A 15,074-nucleotide genomic window follows, 5' to 3' on the forward strand; every position below is an offset into this window, starting at 1 on the left:
ACACACACTCCCAATTCATTCATTATTTAACAAACACACACACACACACAAACCACCTTTCAAATCCTTTTCAAATCATTTCCAACTCCCAATTCATTCATTATTTAACAAACACACACACGCACGCACACACACACACACACATATATACACATACAACTCAACCAATCCTCAATATTTTGTCATCAATACTCACATTCATCAATAATCATTCATCAACTCCCATCAACAACATTAATTAACACAATTCCTACAACCAACTCAACAAAATCATCATTCATCAACTTATTCACAATATAATTTCACATTTTCATCAAGGTTACTAGCATTAAGATATTCCCACATTTTTAACCTATCCTATGGTCATCTAGCCTATATTTTCACAAAACATTATATATTATCTACGAGAAACCAAAACAATACCTCGGCCAATTTCTTCCTAATACCGAAGCACCACAAAATACCTCCACTCCTCAAGTGTCCAAAATCTCAAATCCTCATCGAACGAAGACCCAACCTCCATGGTCCGCTTCCTAGTCACCGATATCATCCAATTTGCCTCCAACATCATCATTATTGTTCTAATTCACATTTACACAATCTAATTTCACACAATTACATACACAACCACTAATTTCACTATCCAATCTCATTTAATTAAAGGATTCACAAGGGTTATGAGTTCCTTACCATTACCCACAAGCAATTGGGTGAAAATCCAATAATTTTCCATTACCAAAATTCACCTAAACCGACAAAATAATTCAATTTTTCAATTCTCAAAACCTAACATTTTTTAAACTAAAGGAAGAGAAACTGGGAGTAAAAATGCAGCAGTCTTACCTCATGGTTAGAATGGTTTTGAAGAGCATTCCAAGACGAACATGTGGCTGCTGACGGCTCATCAATCGGAGCTCCTGATTGAAAGTTATGGTGAATTGAATTTGGGCAAGGGTTTGAGTTCTTCCTCCGTTTCCCCACCGTTCTGCTCTNNTTCGGCTCAATTTTGAGCCAAAACCCTTAAAGTTAGTATCAAAATTCATATTTTAATTATTTCTTCCATTCTAAACTATAAAATTTAATTTTTTATTTCTTTAAATAAAAATTAATTTATTAGTTAATTATTTACTAATTACTCAGAATTTACACATGTTGTGAATTGTGGTCGAAATGATAAGTTTGGATAGATAACTGGTGAGTTGTGATTGTTGTTGTGAATGGACATTTTGATAGCTTATGTCATATAAGATGGAATTAGGTTGATTAGGCTTGAATAATTAGAAGGTGATTGAGTATTCATAATTGTGTGTTGATGGTGCCTAATAATGGTTTGTGATGGTTAGGAATGAAGTAAATTAGAGAATTGTTAAAATGATATTATGTAGATTTTTGTAGAAAACAGAATTTTAACTAATTTTGACGGGACATAACTTGGTTCTTGAAAGTTGAATTTGTATAAAATCTATCTTAAATTAAAGCTAGTGAAAATATCTTTAAAATCGTCTAAGAACGGAGGAAAATAGAATTTTGTAGAGAAAGTTATGAACGTTTAAAAACGAGTATAAAAAAATTTGAAATATGAGATTATGCAGAAAACCAGCAATTTTGGCTTGCGTGTGCGCACACAGGGTTGTGCATGCGCACCAATCAGGACAAGTGTAAGTGCTCGTGCGTACGCACAAGGATGAAGCGTACGCATGAGTCAGAAATTGCTTCTAGTATGTGCGTGCGCATAGAGGTATATGCACGCACAGGTCCTGTTTTCTTGAAAAAAACTATGTATTTAGCTGTTTAGCTTTTTCGACAAGCTTGTAAATTCCTGTAAACCCCAAATGAAGTCCGATAGCTATTATTTAGGCTCTGGAAGAAATGTGGGTGAATTAAATGAAATTGATTACTGTAGAGAATTGTGACTAATGAATTTAATGATTATGAACTTATCAAAATGACAAGGACGGTGGTGAATCTCGCTTGTGCATTGATTTGATTGAGATCTGAATAACTAAAATAACAAGGACGGTGGTGAATCTCGCTCGTGCATTGATTTGAATTTTCTCCCGAGGAAGAATGGTGATTAATCCCGCTTGTTCATGATTTTTTGGGTAAGAATGATGGTTAATCTCGCTTACTCGTGGTTTAATGTGATTGGCAAGGATGATAGTGAATCTCGCTTGCATATTTATTTGTGGAACCTTGGGGTAAGGACATTGGTTAATTTCGCTTACTTGAGTCAGATTTTGGCAATATAACCGACGCGTGAGCTCATGGCTAGTAGGACAGGCATGCATCGTGTACATTTATCTATTATTGTTTGGGTGTGTATATTGTACTTGAATTACCCATGTGAATAACTCTGTTTAATTGCTAATTGTCGGATTTGTTATAATTGATCTTGTTTGTATTTGAATCTTATTACTTGTGTTTGCTGCTATTAAACTAATTACTGAATTAAATACTGAACAACTGTGATACTAAAAAGAAAGATGCTGATATATGTTGTGGAGAACCGAGGTTATGGACCACTGGTATAGTTGAGAACTTAGTATATTCTAACTCTATTTGGTTTAGTATAATCCTAGGCTTGAATTTTGGGTGTTGGAGTTTAGGATTGTCTAGCGGGTTCATATAGTTTTATATCGTCTCTATTTGGAACTATTATCCTATTGAAAATCTTCGAGTTCTTATTCATTGCCAATTTTGTTGATTTTCAGATACAGGACGTGATGCACCTCGTTGAGCATGCTAAATTTTTTTTGGAAAGCAAAGACTCCTTTTGTATTTTTATATTTTGTGCTTAGTATATTTATTCTCCACTTTTGAATATGTACTTATATATCTCTCTTAGAGGTTTTATTTTGGAAAAATAAGATTATATTTTAGGTATACTTTTGGTTTGTAATATTTTTTAGCCGGCATTTTTTCGTAAGTCGAGACTAGTACTTACTATGTATCTCCTTCTGAATCCTATATATATATATATATATTGACTCTTTTATCTTTACGTTACGTGTGTGATGATGATTTATCGCTTTTGTTTTATCCTCTCTTTCACAGTTTCCTAGTTAAATTATATTTCTTCGAATATTATGTATGTACTTTTCTGTTTTAGATGTCATAATATCTCACCACTTTTGATTTACGGCTATAGTGTAAGACTTTATGTGATAGAGTGTTACATGTTGTATGTTTTGCATTTGATAATTCAAAGGAACTTTAACAAGAAGCATACAAAATAGACTGAGCTGCTTGATTATTCTCCATATATGGTTGAACAAGATAATGAAAATGTGGTTACTCATGAATTACTCAAAATGTATGATTTAATCACTACTCATACTTTTAATTTGTTAGTATTTGAATATATGAAGATTTTTTATGCAACTAATTCTAATTTTTTTTGTATATATTGCTTGTGAGAATATTGATTTAAATAACCATAGCAAAATAAAAAAAAAAATCTCAGATATGTTCATATATTTTTGTTGGCTTCAAGGACGTAAAAATATTGAAAGAATTTATTTTGATTGCATTTTATGTAGGCAAGTTGAATTTCAAGTTCTGTTAAATATATTGTTCATCCCTTTGTTTATTCCTATTCATAGTTGAATGGATATTTAATTTTTATGGATTCTTACTTGACTTGCATAGGGTAAAAAACTATAAATATATCATTATTCTTATTGTAGACAGATTTAATATGATGGCAGATTTAATTGTATATCAAACTATTAAAGATTTCACACACATGGCTAAATTATTTCTCAAAGAGATTGATTATGTGCTAACTTATGCTAGTTATTTAAATTATTATATCTTACATATTAAGAATATTTTAGATAATTATTTGTGAGACATTGGGCTTTCTTATAATTCTGAAACTCATAAATCTGTTGATTGTTATCATTGTGAATCTTTAAATAATTTTAACTATTTGACTATTTTAAATTTAATGTTTTTATCTTTGTGTAATGATATTAATTTAGATGGTGAAAATAAGGTTAAAAAAGTTAAACTTGTACATACGAAGACTCATAACATAGTTAACAAGAAGGCCATTGCCACAATTCAATTAGTCAAAAAGATCCATTAAACATGGTCTTTGAACCAGGAAATTGATTTGGATTCATTGGATAAAAGAGGAGCTTTTTATTTAGAGAAAAACTACAGCTAGAGAAGATGGTCCGTTAAAAGTATTAAGGATTATATATGACAATTTTAACAAAATTAATTTTTTTTGTAAGTATTATAATTCAATTGTGTTTAGTGTATCTAATTTTTCTTGTTTTTATATATATGTAGATTTAAGGACATAACTTTTTAAAGAAAGAGAGGATGATACATGCTCAAAAGGATATTTTTGTCATTCTAAAATCAAATAATAGAATTGCAATGTTGTCATATTTAAAGATTTGATTACTAAGAGAATTTCATTATGTTGACCTTGGAGATAAAAAAAAAATCAAAAATTCATCTCAAATATAATTGCATCAACTTAATGAGGAAGAAATATAAATTTTTTTGAAATATAAATAACCACGAGAAGTTTACTAAATCTAGACCACATCTAACTAAGCTTATTAGATTTAGTTCATATTCAAAAAGTATTTAAAGTGCAAGCATTCAAGTGAGAACATCTACATTATTGGATTACATCATAATTGAATTTGAATTTATTTAATTAGATTTAAATTTGGTTTATTGTTAGGATTTGTTAAAATATTTAATTTGTTTAGTAATACTTTTTTGATATTTAAAATTTAAATTAAATATAGTTTAAATTAATTATCATATTTTAGGTGTTTAATATTATTTAAATTAAATCAGATTTAATCTAATAAGATCAAATCTACTTTAAATTAGTTAGAGTTAATTTAAGTTTGGAATCATATTTTTTATTTAATTTTTTATTTCATAGCTTTATCTAGAAAAATTTGACCAACTTCTATGATAATTAATTAGGGATTTATTTAAATAAGTTTATAAGACATTTTATGCAATTTTTTTAAATAAATTTTATAGGTACTTTTATGCATTTTTTTGTGTATTCACGTGAGGTGAATAATTTGATTTGCTTGTTGCATAAAAAAATTAAATGATCCAATTTAAGGTAACTATTAGTATTAATTCTTTCAATTTCATCATTTTAATTTAGGTTGTCAATGACATCTTTAAAGGTCTAGTAAAAAAAGTTCTTTCGATAATTTAAATTGCTAAAAACATATTTCTTAACGATCTAATAAAAAAGTAAGACAACTATTCTTTATCTTTTATCATTATCCTTTTGTTTCTGCTGTATATTTTATTTTTTGTTCTTTTTTCTTATTAGACAATTAATTTGTGGCAAAAATACTATATTTGAAAATTAAAAATTTATTAACTTTTTTTGTTTTATATATATAATTATTTTGTATTTTTTTTTTACATAATTATAAAAAATTTTGTATAATTTTTTTTCTACTTTTTGATAGTCTTAATATTTTGATTTGATAAATTATATTAACACTTAAAAGTTAAAACAGTAGTAACGTGCATGCTGGGTTCCTAGTTATCAATAATACCTAAGTTAAAATTGGTGGTATACAATGAGTTTAATATAAAATTAGAATCTGTCCTTTTCATCAAAACACTTGATAAACCAATAACTGTACTGCTAGTAGTGCAATAATTATTCTAACACGAAATCAATGATTTTTGGTCAAAACACATATTGATCATTGGAAGAACAAGAGTGATCTTAAACGAAATTAGAGTATAATCTTTTGTTAAAGCAATAAACAACTACCTTGTAGTGTAAGTGATTTTATCATAAAATTATACTACAAAAAAATTACTTTTAGCAGTTATTTATTTTGCTTTTAACGACAATAAAAATAGTCGCTAATACATTTACCGATAATTAGACATTAGCTGTTTTATATTTTGTCGCTAAAAAATTTTAGCGGCAATTAAAACATTTGTCGGTAAAAATCTTTTTAATGACCACAAAAAGTATATAACTTTTAGCGGTAATTTTATTAGCAATTTATATAGCCACCAAAAGTAATTTTAAAATTGCAATGTTATTCACTTTTAATGGCCATTACTATTGCCGCCAAAACCTATTTTACCGGCAATTTATATTGCCACTAAAAATAATTCTAAAATTGTAATGTTATTCACTTTTAGTTGTCATTATTATTGCCGCTAAAATCTTAAAACTTTTTTAGTTATATTATACTCATTTTCTTAGAAGCAACTATCTATCTTTTTTTTTAGAATCTCAATTATTTTTGCCACCAATTATTATTATTATGTATAATATAAATATACTAAAATTAATTACTACAAAATGAGATATTTCATTAAACTCAAAATATTAATATACAAAATTCTCTTGAAAAATAATAAATCATGTTAAAAATCTAAATAAAAATAAATGCTACAAATCTATAACTATATTACATCAATATAAAAATTAAAAGTATTAGCAATAACCTAAAGTTGCACCTCATAAAGCAAATAGGGGGCAATGATTGTAACTTTTTCTTAGAACTACTTTGATCATCTTCTCTATTTTGCTCGTTTCTATTAAGAAGATCATCAAAAAATTCAAGTTCACTGAAATTGATATCTACTCCCAATACCAGAAGCTTCTGTAACTTTTTTGTCAAAATACTTATAAATCAGCTTTAATTTTGGAAGATCAAGAGTAATCCTAACAAGATATTAGAGTATGGGTTTTTTTTTTTTTCAAAGCACTAATCAACAATTACTTGATAATGCAAGAGTAATTTTAACATCAAATTAGAGTCTAAATTTTTATCAAAACACTAATAGTAACTAATAACTGGCTGTACAATAGTGACTCTAACAAGAAATTAGAATTTTTTTTTTGTCAAAATATCTATTAGCCACTAATTATCAGAACATGAGGGATCCTAACATGAAATTAGAATCTAACTTTATTTTTTAATCGAAATACAAATGAATAACTAATTGACCGTGCAAAATTGATTTTAACTTAAATTTAAAATTTGATTTTTTTTTTTTTTTGAAAATACTAATTCACCAATCGCTGACTTATCAAAAATAACTCTAACATGATATTAGAATTTCTTAATTTGATGAAAAATGGCAAAAAAATGTTTTCAATCTAAAGTAACTAATGCATGTCACTGTAACATGGCAAATAAAAATATAAAATAAATTTTTTAAATAAATAATTGATCTTGATTATATATTATGGGATTAATAGAACGGTTAATGTGTTTAAGAAAGATATTTTAAAATTGTTAACTAAAAAACTTATTTAAAAAATATAAAATATAAGTTTAAAAAAATATTATATATTTAATTAAAATTTTAAAATTAAAAGAAATTGTCAAAATATCTATTAGCCACTAATTGACAGACAAAGTGATGTTTGTATTTTTTTTTTTCATTTATATTCTTCTTTTAATCTTCTTTGGGTGTGGGTGCAGGGTTACTAAACCTTCAAGAAATTTGTAATTATGGTAAAAACTTGAAATTCAATCTGTGTAATATGCTTTCCTCTTCCATTTTGGTTCCACCCTAATCCAGTAGTTCATATTGAAGTTAATTAATTGGATAAAATGTTCACTAACCTTCCAGGCCCACAAGTTGTTAAACATGTATAATTTTTACGAGGAGATACCATTAAATTAGTCTTGTAGCCTAAAAGTTGGTACCATAATCGAACCCACTACCATATCTAAAATAATTTTCATAAAAATATTCATCATTACATTATAGCTAAACCTTTTGTAATCAACTATTGAAACAATCCAACACTACTGTCTGAATAGTAGCTTTTGCCAAAAAGTGGGAACAACATTGAAAAAAGTAGTAACACATGTCAATTAATGGACAGTTTCCTTGGATGAAGATGCACAATAAAATCTTCACATTCAATATTATGGAATTCAATTATGTTGACTTGCTTTGGCTTTGATCTTCCTTGGGGGTACTCAGTTTATTATCATCACTTGTGATATTTTTGATTGTTGAACTTGAAAAGATGCCTGGCTGCTCAATGATCTTCTTGTCAATTTTCTTTCCAGTAACTGACCTTCCCATAAAGCTAATATTGGTGGCAAGCTGGCCAGAATAAAGCAATAGACCAATAGAACTGAAACCGTAGATAAATGTTGCAAGGTAGCACAAACCCGTTATCATTGTCCTGTCACAAAATATAAGCTAGTTTTTAGCATCGTTATGAAAATGTGTTAAGGTATATAAGATTGGAAATAACAACTACCTTATGGTGATTGTAATTTGGCGGGCCTGGAAAAGATAAAATTTCTTCCGTTAGACTCTCTTGATTGGAATATGCTAATTTTTTGTGTAACTCTTGGTAAGATATAGTTTCTTTGATTTATTTGTAAGTTTTATTCGTTTCACTAAAATATGAATGAACAAAAACAACAAGTCCTTCAAAAAGAAAAACACGACAAGAAATAATGAGTCAAGAGACACAAACCGAGAAATTATTTGAAACCGTGTGATGACTTAGAGCTGTGTCTACATTTGAGGTCAGATTGAAGAGAATAAGAGCAATAACACCTGCTATAACTGCTCCCAGCAATGCTTGATCAGGTGCTGGTGGAGCCTTAACTTTAATGGAATTTGACTGCATAGCTCTCAACCCATTTAGTGATTTATTCACTCCAGCGGACCTAAATTTCTGGAACCAAAATCACATTTCAGAAAATAATATAAAGTTTGGAGCACAATAGGAAATATTCTTCACCAATGGTAAAAAAGGATACTAATGAGATCATTCATAAACTTAAAATTTATTGGATAATGGAAATTATCGCTATAAATAAATTGTAGATACTAATTGATAAGTCAAGAAAAGAAACATAATCATAATACATACAGATAACTACTCAATTATATTCGCATAATATAATGAAGATTTTCAATCTAAGCTATATGCACCTATTGTAACTTCACTTGAAGAACATCATGCATGGGTTTACCTATTTATAAGTACAATTACATGATAGAATAACTTGAAATATTATTTCTTAATGATGAAGTAAATTGGTATTTATCACCAATCCACCATCTTTTTTACTCAAAAGTTATCACTTTGACAACTGAAGCATGAACTCTACCAATAATCATCTTCATATATATTTCTAGAAGCTAACAGCCTAACATCATCTATCTTTTGATAATTTAAAGCATGATTTAATTTTCTTCATATATATATATATTGCCTTAGATCAGCCCTTGAATATGTATGTTCATTAATTTATTTAATCAACTGATTACCAAAAATATATCATTCACTTTGTATTTGTTAATTACACTAAGAATAATTAAAGTAACGAAGTCCCGTTTTTGGACTATTCTCGTTTGCATAATTGTGGCCATGTTATGATTTAGTTTGGGCCTTAGTTTTAACATACTAACTAGATAAGATCTTTTTATTAATTAATCAATCATCCTATGTATACAATTTTTGAAATTATTCTTATAAAAATGAATTAAACATAATTGTACATAAAATCTTCCATATATTATTGGTACTAAAATCAAACTTTAAATATTTCCAACAGTAAAACCAAGGGCGAAAAAAAAAGTCTATGATCATTTTTCATGTAATAATAAAATATTTCAACCTAAATTAATTAACCACAGTTTCCTATCATTAAAAACACGACATATAAATTAATTTTGGTTAAAACTTAGTTACTCGGAAAAAATGGTAAACAACCTATTTCTACTTTATTTTTAAAAGAATGTTAAGAACATGATGTTATACGTATCCCATAGGCATGACCGCATGAAGCAGAACATGAACAGTACAATACAAACACTGGTTGCATATAGAATAAGAATCAAATCTCAAGAGAAAGAGAGGAGTACCAATTCTTTGACACGTTTGATACGGCGCACAACGGTACGAAAGAAGAAGGCAGTGGTGGCCCCTGTGAGAAGAACACTAGAAGCAACCTGCAGTGTTTCGTTTGTGGCTGTAAAAAGAGGGAATTGAATGGTGCCTGTAATTGTGAATTCTTGGGCTAAGTGAGTAATCAGCACTGGTGAAGCTTCTGGAGGAATAGCTGAGAGTACGTGAAGAGTATTACCATTGTTGCGTCTATTCAGAAAATGAAGAACAGGGGAGTGGTTATGGTGTTGGTATTGGTGGGTCAGTGAGAGAGGAACTGGGAGATTTGGGAAGAGAAGCTTGTGACACTGAGAATGCAACATTATAATATTGGTGTTTACAAGTTACAACAGGTATGGTAATGAATTAATGATTGTTCTTGTTCCTGACTTTTAAGTGTTCAGTGAGACTTGGAGGAAGTGGAACATTTCTCTGATATTAAAAATAATTGATAAAAAAATCATAAAGAAGTGTAAAAGAGATGTACATTAAAAATAATATGATCGTTGATCTATTATTCTCGAGTGCAAAATATCTGATGGATTTTTAGTGGAGAATTGAAAGGAACTATGTGAACATGTAAAATATCCTATGGCTATCCACTACGCTTTTAGTAGAAAAAAATTTAAAAAAAATATATCCTTCACTTCTGAAAAAGAAGGGCCAAAAGTCATAGTCATGATGTTTAAATGAATTTGGAATGTTACCGGGAAAAAAAAAAGAGAAATACTTAATTTTGCTCAGTTCAAGATAATTCATACATAATTTTAAAACCTTTGCATTGCAATTAATAACAAACCGTGGCAAATGGGCCTAAACTCGCTGGGCCGGTTCGCATAATTCGCCAAAAAGACGGCCGAGCTAAAAAATTGGGACTGCCAAAGAACATAAGTCCGCCTAACCCGCATCGTTTAAACCGTCGACTTTAGCGGATTTTGGCGGGATGGACTTTTCCATCGGACTTAGTTTTTTTTGTAAGAAGGTATTTTTGCAATTTTTTGTCAAAACCCAACTTATAAGAGTATAAAAATGAAAATTGAGTATTTTGGATTATATTTATGTTATTTTAGAGACAATATTTATAATTATGTTTTGGATGAAAATTTGGTTTATAATTATGTTTATTAGATATTTATAATTACAAAGACTTTAATGTTTGTGAATATAAAAAATATATTTTTTATGCGTTTAGAAATTATAAACTTATTAATATGGTTGTGAAATTATATATATTATTTAGTAGTTAATAGTAAAAAAAAAAGAGTTTTGGCGGGTTTAACCCGCCAACTCGCAATTAAGTGGGGGCAGAGTGAGATTCTAAAATTATCTTATTAGACGGAGCAAAGCAGGCCAGCCCATCAAAAAACATACTTTTGGCGGGGTGAAACGGACTTCCCCACTTGCCACCCTTAATAACAACATCCACCTTTTGTATATAGAAACCATTTTGCTACAAAACTTAACATATTACAAAGAGAAACAAAATATTATAAAGTATATCAACATAAAAAAATAAAAAATAGATAATAAAAATTTAAAAATTATATATTTGGGTTGATTTTTTTTTCTTTTGGTCAGAATTTGGGTTGAATACTTGAATGAGATATGCTGCAATATATGTTTTTTCTGGATTCGTTGTTCTGTCAATAGCCACTTGGTCAGTTGGTCTTCTTTCTATAATGAAACTATTTTTTTTCTAAATAAGTGAATATAACACTCAATTTGCTTTTTTTTTCTTTTTTAAATTCAAACGGAGCTAAAAAAACCCAACCGAAACTACAAGATTAAATTCCTAGAGTGATTCTTCAAATTGACCGTTTCCATTATTTTAGTATTTTAAATTTAAAATTATTTGTATTAGTCTTTGAGATTTAATTTTAGGCACCATATTAATTTTTAGACTCTTTCTAGTATTAAATTAGTGAATAAAGTGTTTAATTAGCTCAAACTTGTCATGCTGGACACATAGCTAAAGAGTAAACGCCTAAAATGGCCCCCTAAATTTTAAATCGCTACTCAATCTAGTCTCTAATTTTTCAAAATGACCAATTAAATTCCTGAAATTTTCAAAAGTACATCTCCGTTAGTCCACCGTCTAAACGTTGATGATGTGGGGTGTGAAGTGCCATGTGGACATTCCACCTATATGCTGATGTGTACCAAACTTAAATTTGATTCAAATTGACATCTGAAATTACTTAACAATATCCAAATTAGTCCATTTTCAATTATAAATCCCTAATTCCCAAAATATTATCTTTTTTTCTCCGATCTCTCTGCTGTCTTCTTCTCTTCTTTGACCTCTCCGCTATCTTCCAATTCATTTTTTTTTCTTGTTTGCGTGAGTAATGATGGGTGGTGGGGAGAGAAGCTAAAGTAGCCAAGTAAGAACATGATAAACTGAGAGATTATGCAGAGAAGTTGTTAAGATCTAATCCGGGTTCAGTTATCAAGTTAGGTATTAGTCCAATGCCTAACAGAGACGGTTATTTAAAAGGTTTTATGTCTGTTTAGATGGATACAAAAAAGATTTTGTGGGTGACTGTAGACCCTTGGTAAGACTAGATGGTGCTTTTTTGAAGACCTATTATGGAGGTTGACTATTGTGCGTCATGGGTTAGGACGCAAATAACCATGTATATCCAATTGTATGGGTTACTGTTCATGTTGAGAACAAAGGCACCTAAAAGTGATTTTTGGAGCTCTTGCATGAAGATATTAGAGATCAGACAGAGCATAGTTAGTGCTTCATCTCTGACATATAGAAGGTAACCTATAGGCTATAAGGTTCAATTAGAAGCACGATATATGATTTTAAGGATCATTTTGAATTAATGAACACAATTTGAAGGACTATTTTGCATTAATAACAAAAAATTGAAAGACTATTCCGAATTAAGTTATCTGTGTTATCGGTGACTGTAACATATATTGAATGACTATTTTGTTACCTTGTAGCGTCTGATCCTAACATTGTGTGAGGTTATGCCAGGCGCGCATCACTTGTGCGTGTCCCCTGTGGCAAAACTTCTAGAAACAATGAAAGGATTCACTTAAAGAGCTTGCTTTAAAAGTGTATTAGAGCATGACTGTCCAGAAATTTAATGGGCATATGCAATCAATAAAGAAGGTGAATGACTATCTAAAAATTCAATGAGAATCAGAGTTGAACTCATGCAAAATTAGTATTTTATTTTTTTGCATCTTCATCAAGACATTACATACCACTTAAGAAATTTAAAATTTCATAATACATTCATCATTTATTTACAATAAAATCCAACAAGCTAAACCTAAACACACACCAAAGGTAACTACAAAAGCCAGCAACACCATTATCATCATCTTTAAGGTTTTAACATCACTCTTTAAGCATATTATCCTCCAATTAAACTAATACAAAATTTCTTGTGAAATGCGTATTGCATAAACTGGTTTTTCACATCCATTAGTCCAGCGGAAGAAATTACAATGAATTCCATACTGTAAAGTAAAAAACGCAGGTGAATCCAAACTCAAAGTGAAACCATCTTAATTTTATTCAGAGCCATAACCTTACCTCATAGTTTGGACAACTATAAAATGGTCTACCAGAATTCTCTGCTGTCATTGAGTACTTCATCATCATCTGAAGCCTGCAGTTGCAGAAAACAACGTTCTTACCTCCCCTATTGCGCATTTCTTTGCTGCTATAAGGTCTCACTGCAGAGTTGTTCCTACTTGAGCTACTTTGTCTTCTCCCCCTACCACCTATAATCACTCATGCAAACGAGAAAACAAGATGAACTGGAAGATAGCAGAGAGATCGAAGAAGAGAAAAAGACAGCAGAGAGGTCGAAGAAGAGAAGACAATAATTTGAGAATTAGGACTTTATAATTAAAAATGGACTAATTTGTGTATTATTAAACAATTTCAGATACCAATTTGAATCAAATTCAAGTTTGGTACACATCAGCATACAGCTGGAATGCCCATATGACACTTCACACTCCACATCATCAATGTTTAGATGGTGGACTAACAGGGATGCACTTCTGGAAATTTCAGGGATTTAGTTGGTCATTTTTAAAAGTTGGGGACTAAATTGAGTAGCGATTTGAAATTTAGGGACCATTTTGGGCATTTACTCCATGGCTAAACATCATCACTTCGTTTTGTCACTTAAACAAGGCAAAAATAAGAAGAGGAAAAAGAGTTTATATGATGTGTAAATTATTATATCTCTCTCCATTCTCCAAAACAACCTCAGGTTTGCCTTATTTAAGAAATAAAACGAAAAGACACTATTTAGCCATGTGTCTAGCATTGCAAGTCAGAAGTAGTTCAGCATTCTATTTGTTGACTTAACACTGAAAAGGATTCAAGGACCAATATGGTGCCTGGAGCTGTATCTCGAAGACCAGTATAGTAAATTTTAAATTTGAGAGACTAAAATAGTAAAAGTCGTGAATCTTAGGAATCATTATAGGAATTTAGTCAAAACTACAAATAGGATACAAGATACACTCAATTCGCTTTTAAAAGAAAAGTGTAAAGTATCGTTTTTTGTCTCCAACGTTTGGGGTAAATCCTATTTGTATTTCTAACGTTTAAATTGTCCTATCTGTATTCCTAACGTTTATAAAAGTGATTCAATGTTATCCTACTGTCAATTATACTAATAGATCAGATTGTATTTTTTTATTATTCTCACTTGGATGTATTCATTCTCAATTTGGTATCACTTAAATGTGTTTGATTTCAACATTGTACCTACAATTTGTGTTCAGATTCAATTATGTTTCTAAAAAAGTGAATTATATAAATGTTACAGGATTATTTTTAACTCTTAATTAATGAGTGGATCGTCGATTTTGTCCCAAACATTTGTATTCTAACTTCAAAAAGAAGTTTTCAACACTCCAACTAAAGTTCATAATGTGTAATTGACAATAGGATAACATTGAATCATTTTTACTAATGTTAGGAATACAAATATGACGATTTAAATACTAGGAACACAAATAGAAGTCATTCTAAATGTCTGGGGATAAAAACAAAAAAATGAAACTTACACACTAATTAGTACTTACACACCTCGCTAGACCCCATCCCCATTATCTTTGTGCTTGCGTTTAATCTCACCCAAGAAAGTAAAATCATTCCTTGAAATGACAAACTAATGTAGAAATG

The 15,074-nt window shown here is 29.7% G+C and overlaps 1 protein-coding gene across 1 annotated transcript; it reads right to left on the reverse strand.

Moving 5' to 3' along the window:
* Positions 1–7,743: 7,743 nt before the first annotated feature.
* LOC107478523 (uncharacterized) lies at positions 7,744–10,256 on the reverse strand. Its single transcript, XM_016098655.3, has 4 exons — positions 9,880–10,256; positions 8,480–8,683; positions 8,258–8,283; positions 7,744–8,179 (listed from the first exon to the last, which is right to left on the reverse strand). Exons 1-4 carry the CDS (start codon positions 10,222–10,224, stop codon positions 7,927–7,929), a joined length of 828 nt encoding a protein of 275 aa, XP_015954141.1. The 5' UTR covers positions 10,225–10,256; the 3' UTR covers positions 7,744–7,926.
* Between the last annotated feature and the right edge of the window lie 4,818 nt (positions 10,257–15,074).

Source organism: Arachis duranensis, chromosome 3, assembly GCF_000817695.3.
Source record: "Arachis duranensis cultivar V14167 chromosome 3, aradu.V14167.gnm2.J7QH, whole genome shotgun sequence".
NCBI lineage: Eukaryota > Viridiplantae > Streptophyta > Magnoliopsida > Fabales > Fabaceae > Arachis > Arachis duranensis.

Bases quoted from the DNA above. Each gene is read 5' to 3' on its own strand.
- LOC107478523 (XM_016098655.3), bottom strand. From the start codon at position 10,224: ATGTTGCATTCTCAGTGTCACAAGCTTCTCTTCCCAAATCTCCCAGTT. The intron at 8,284-8,479 runs GTTTGTGTCTCT...TATCTTTTCCAG, and splicing joins CGGTTTCAAATAATTTCTCG to GCCCGCCAAATTACAATCAC. The intron at 8,180-8,257 runs GTAGTTGTTATT...ATTTTGTGACAG, and splicing joins CAAATTACAATCACCATAAG to GACAATGATAACGGGTTTGT.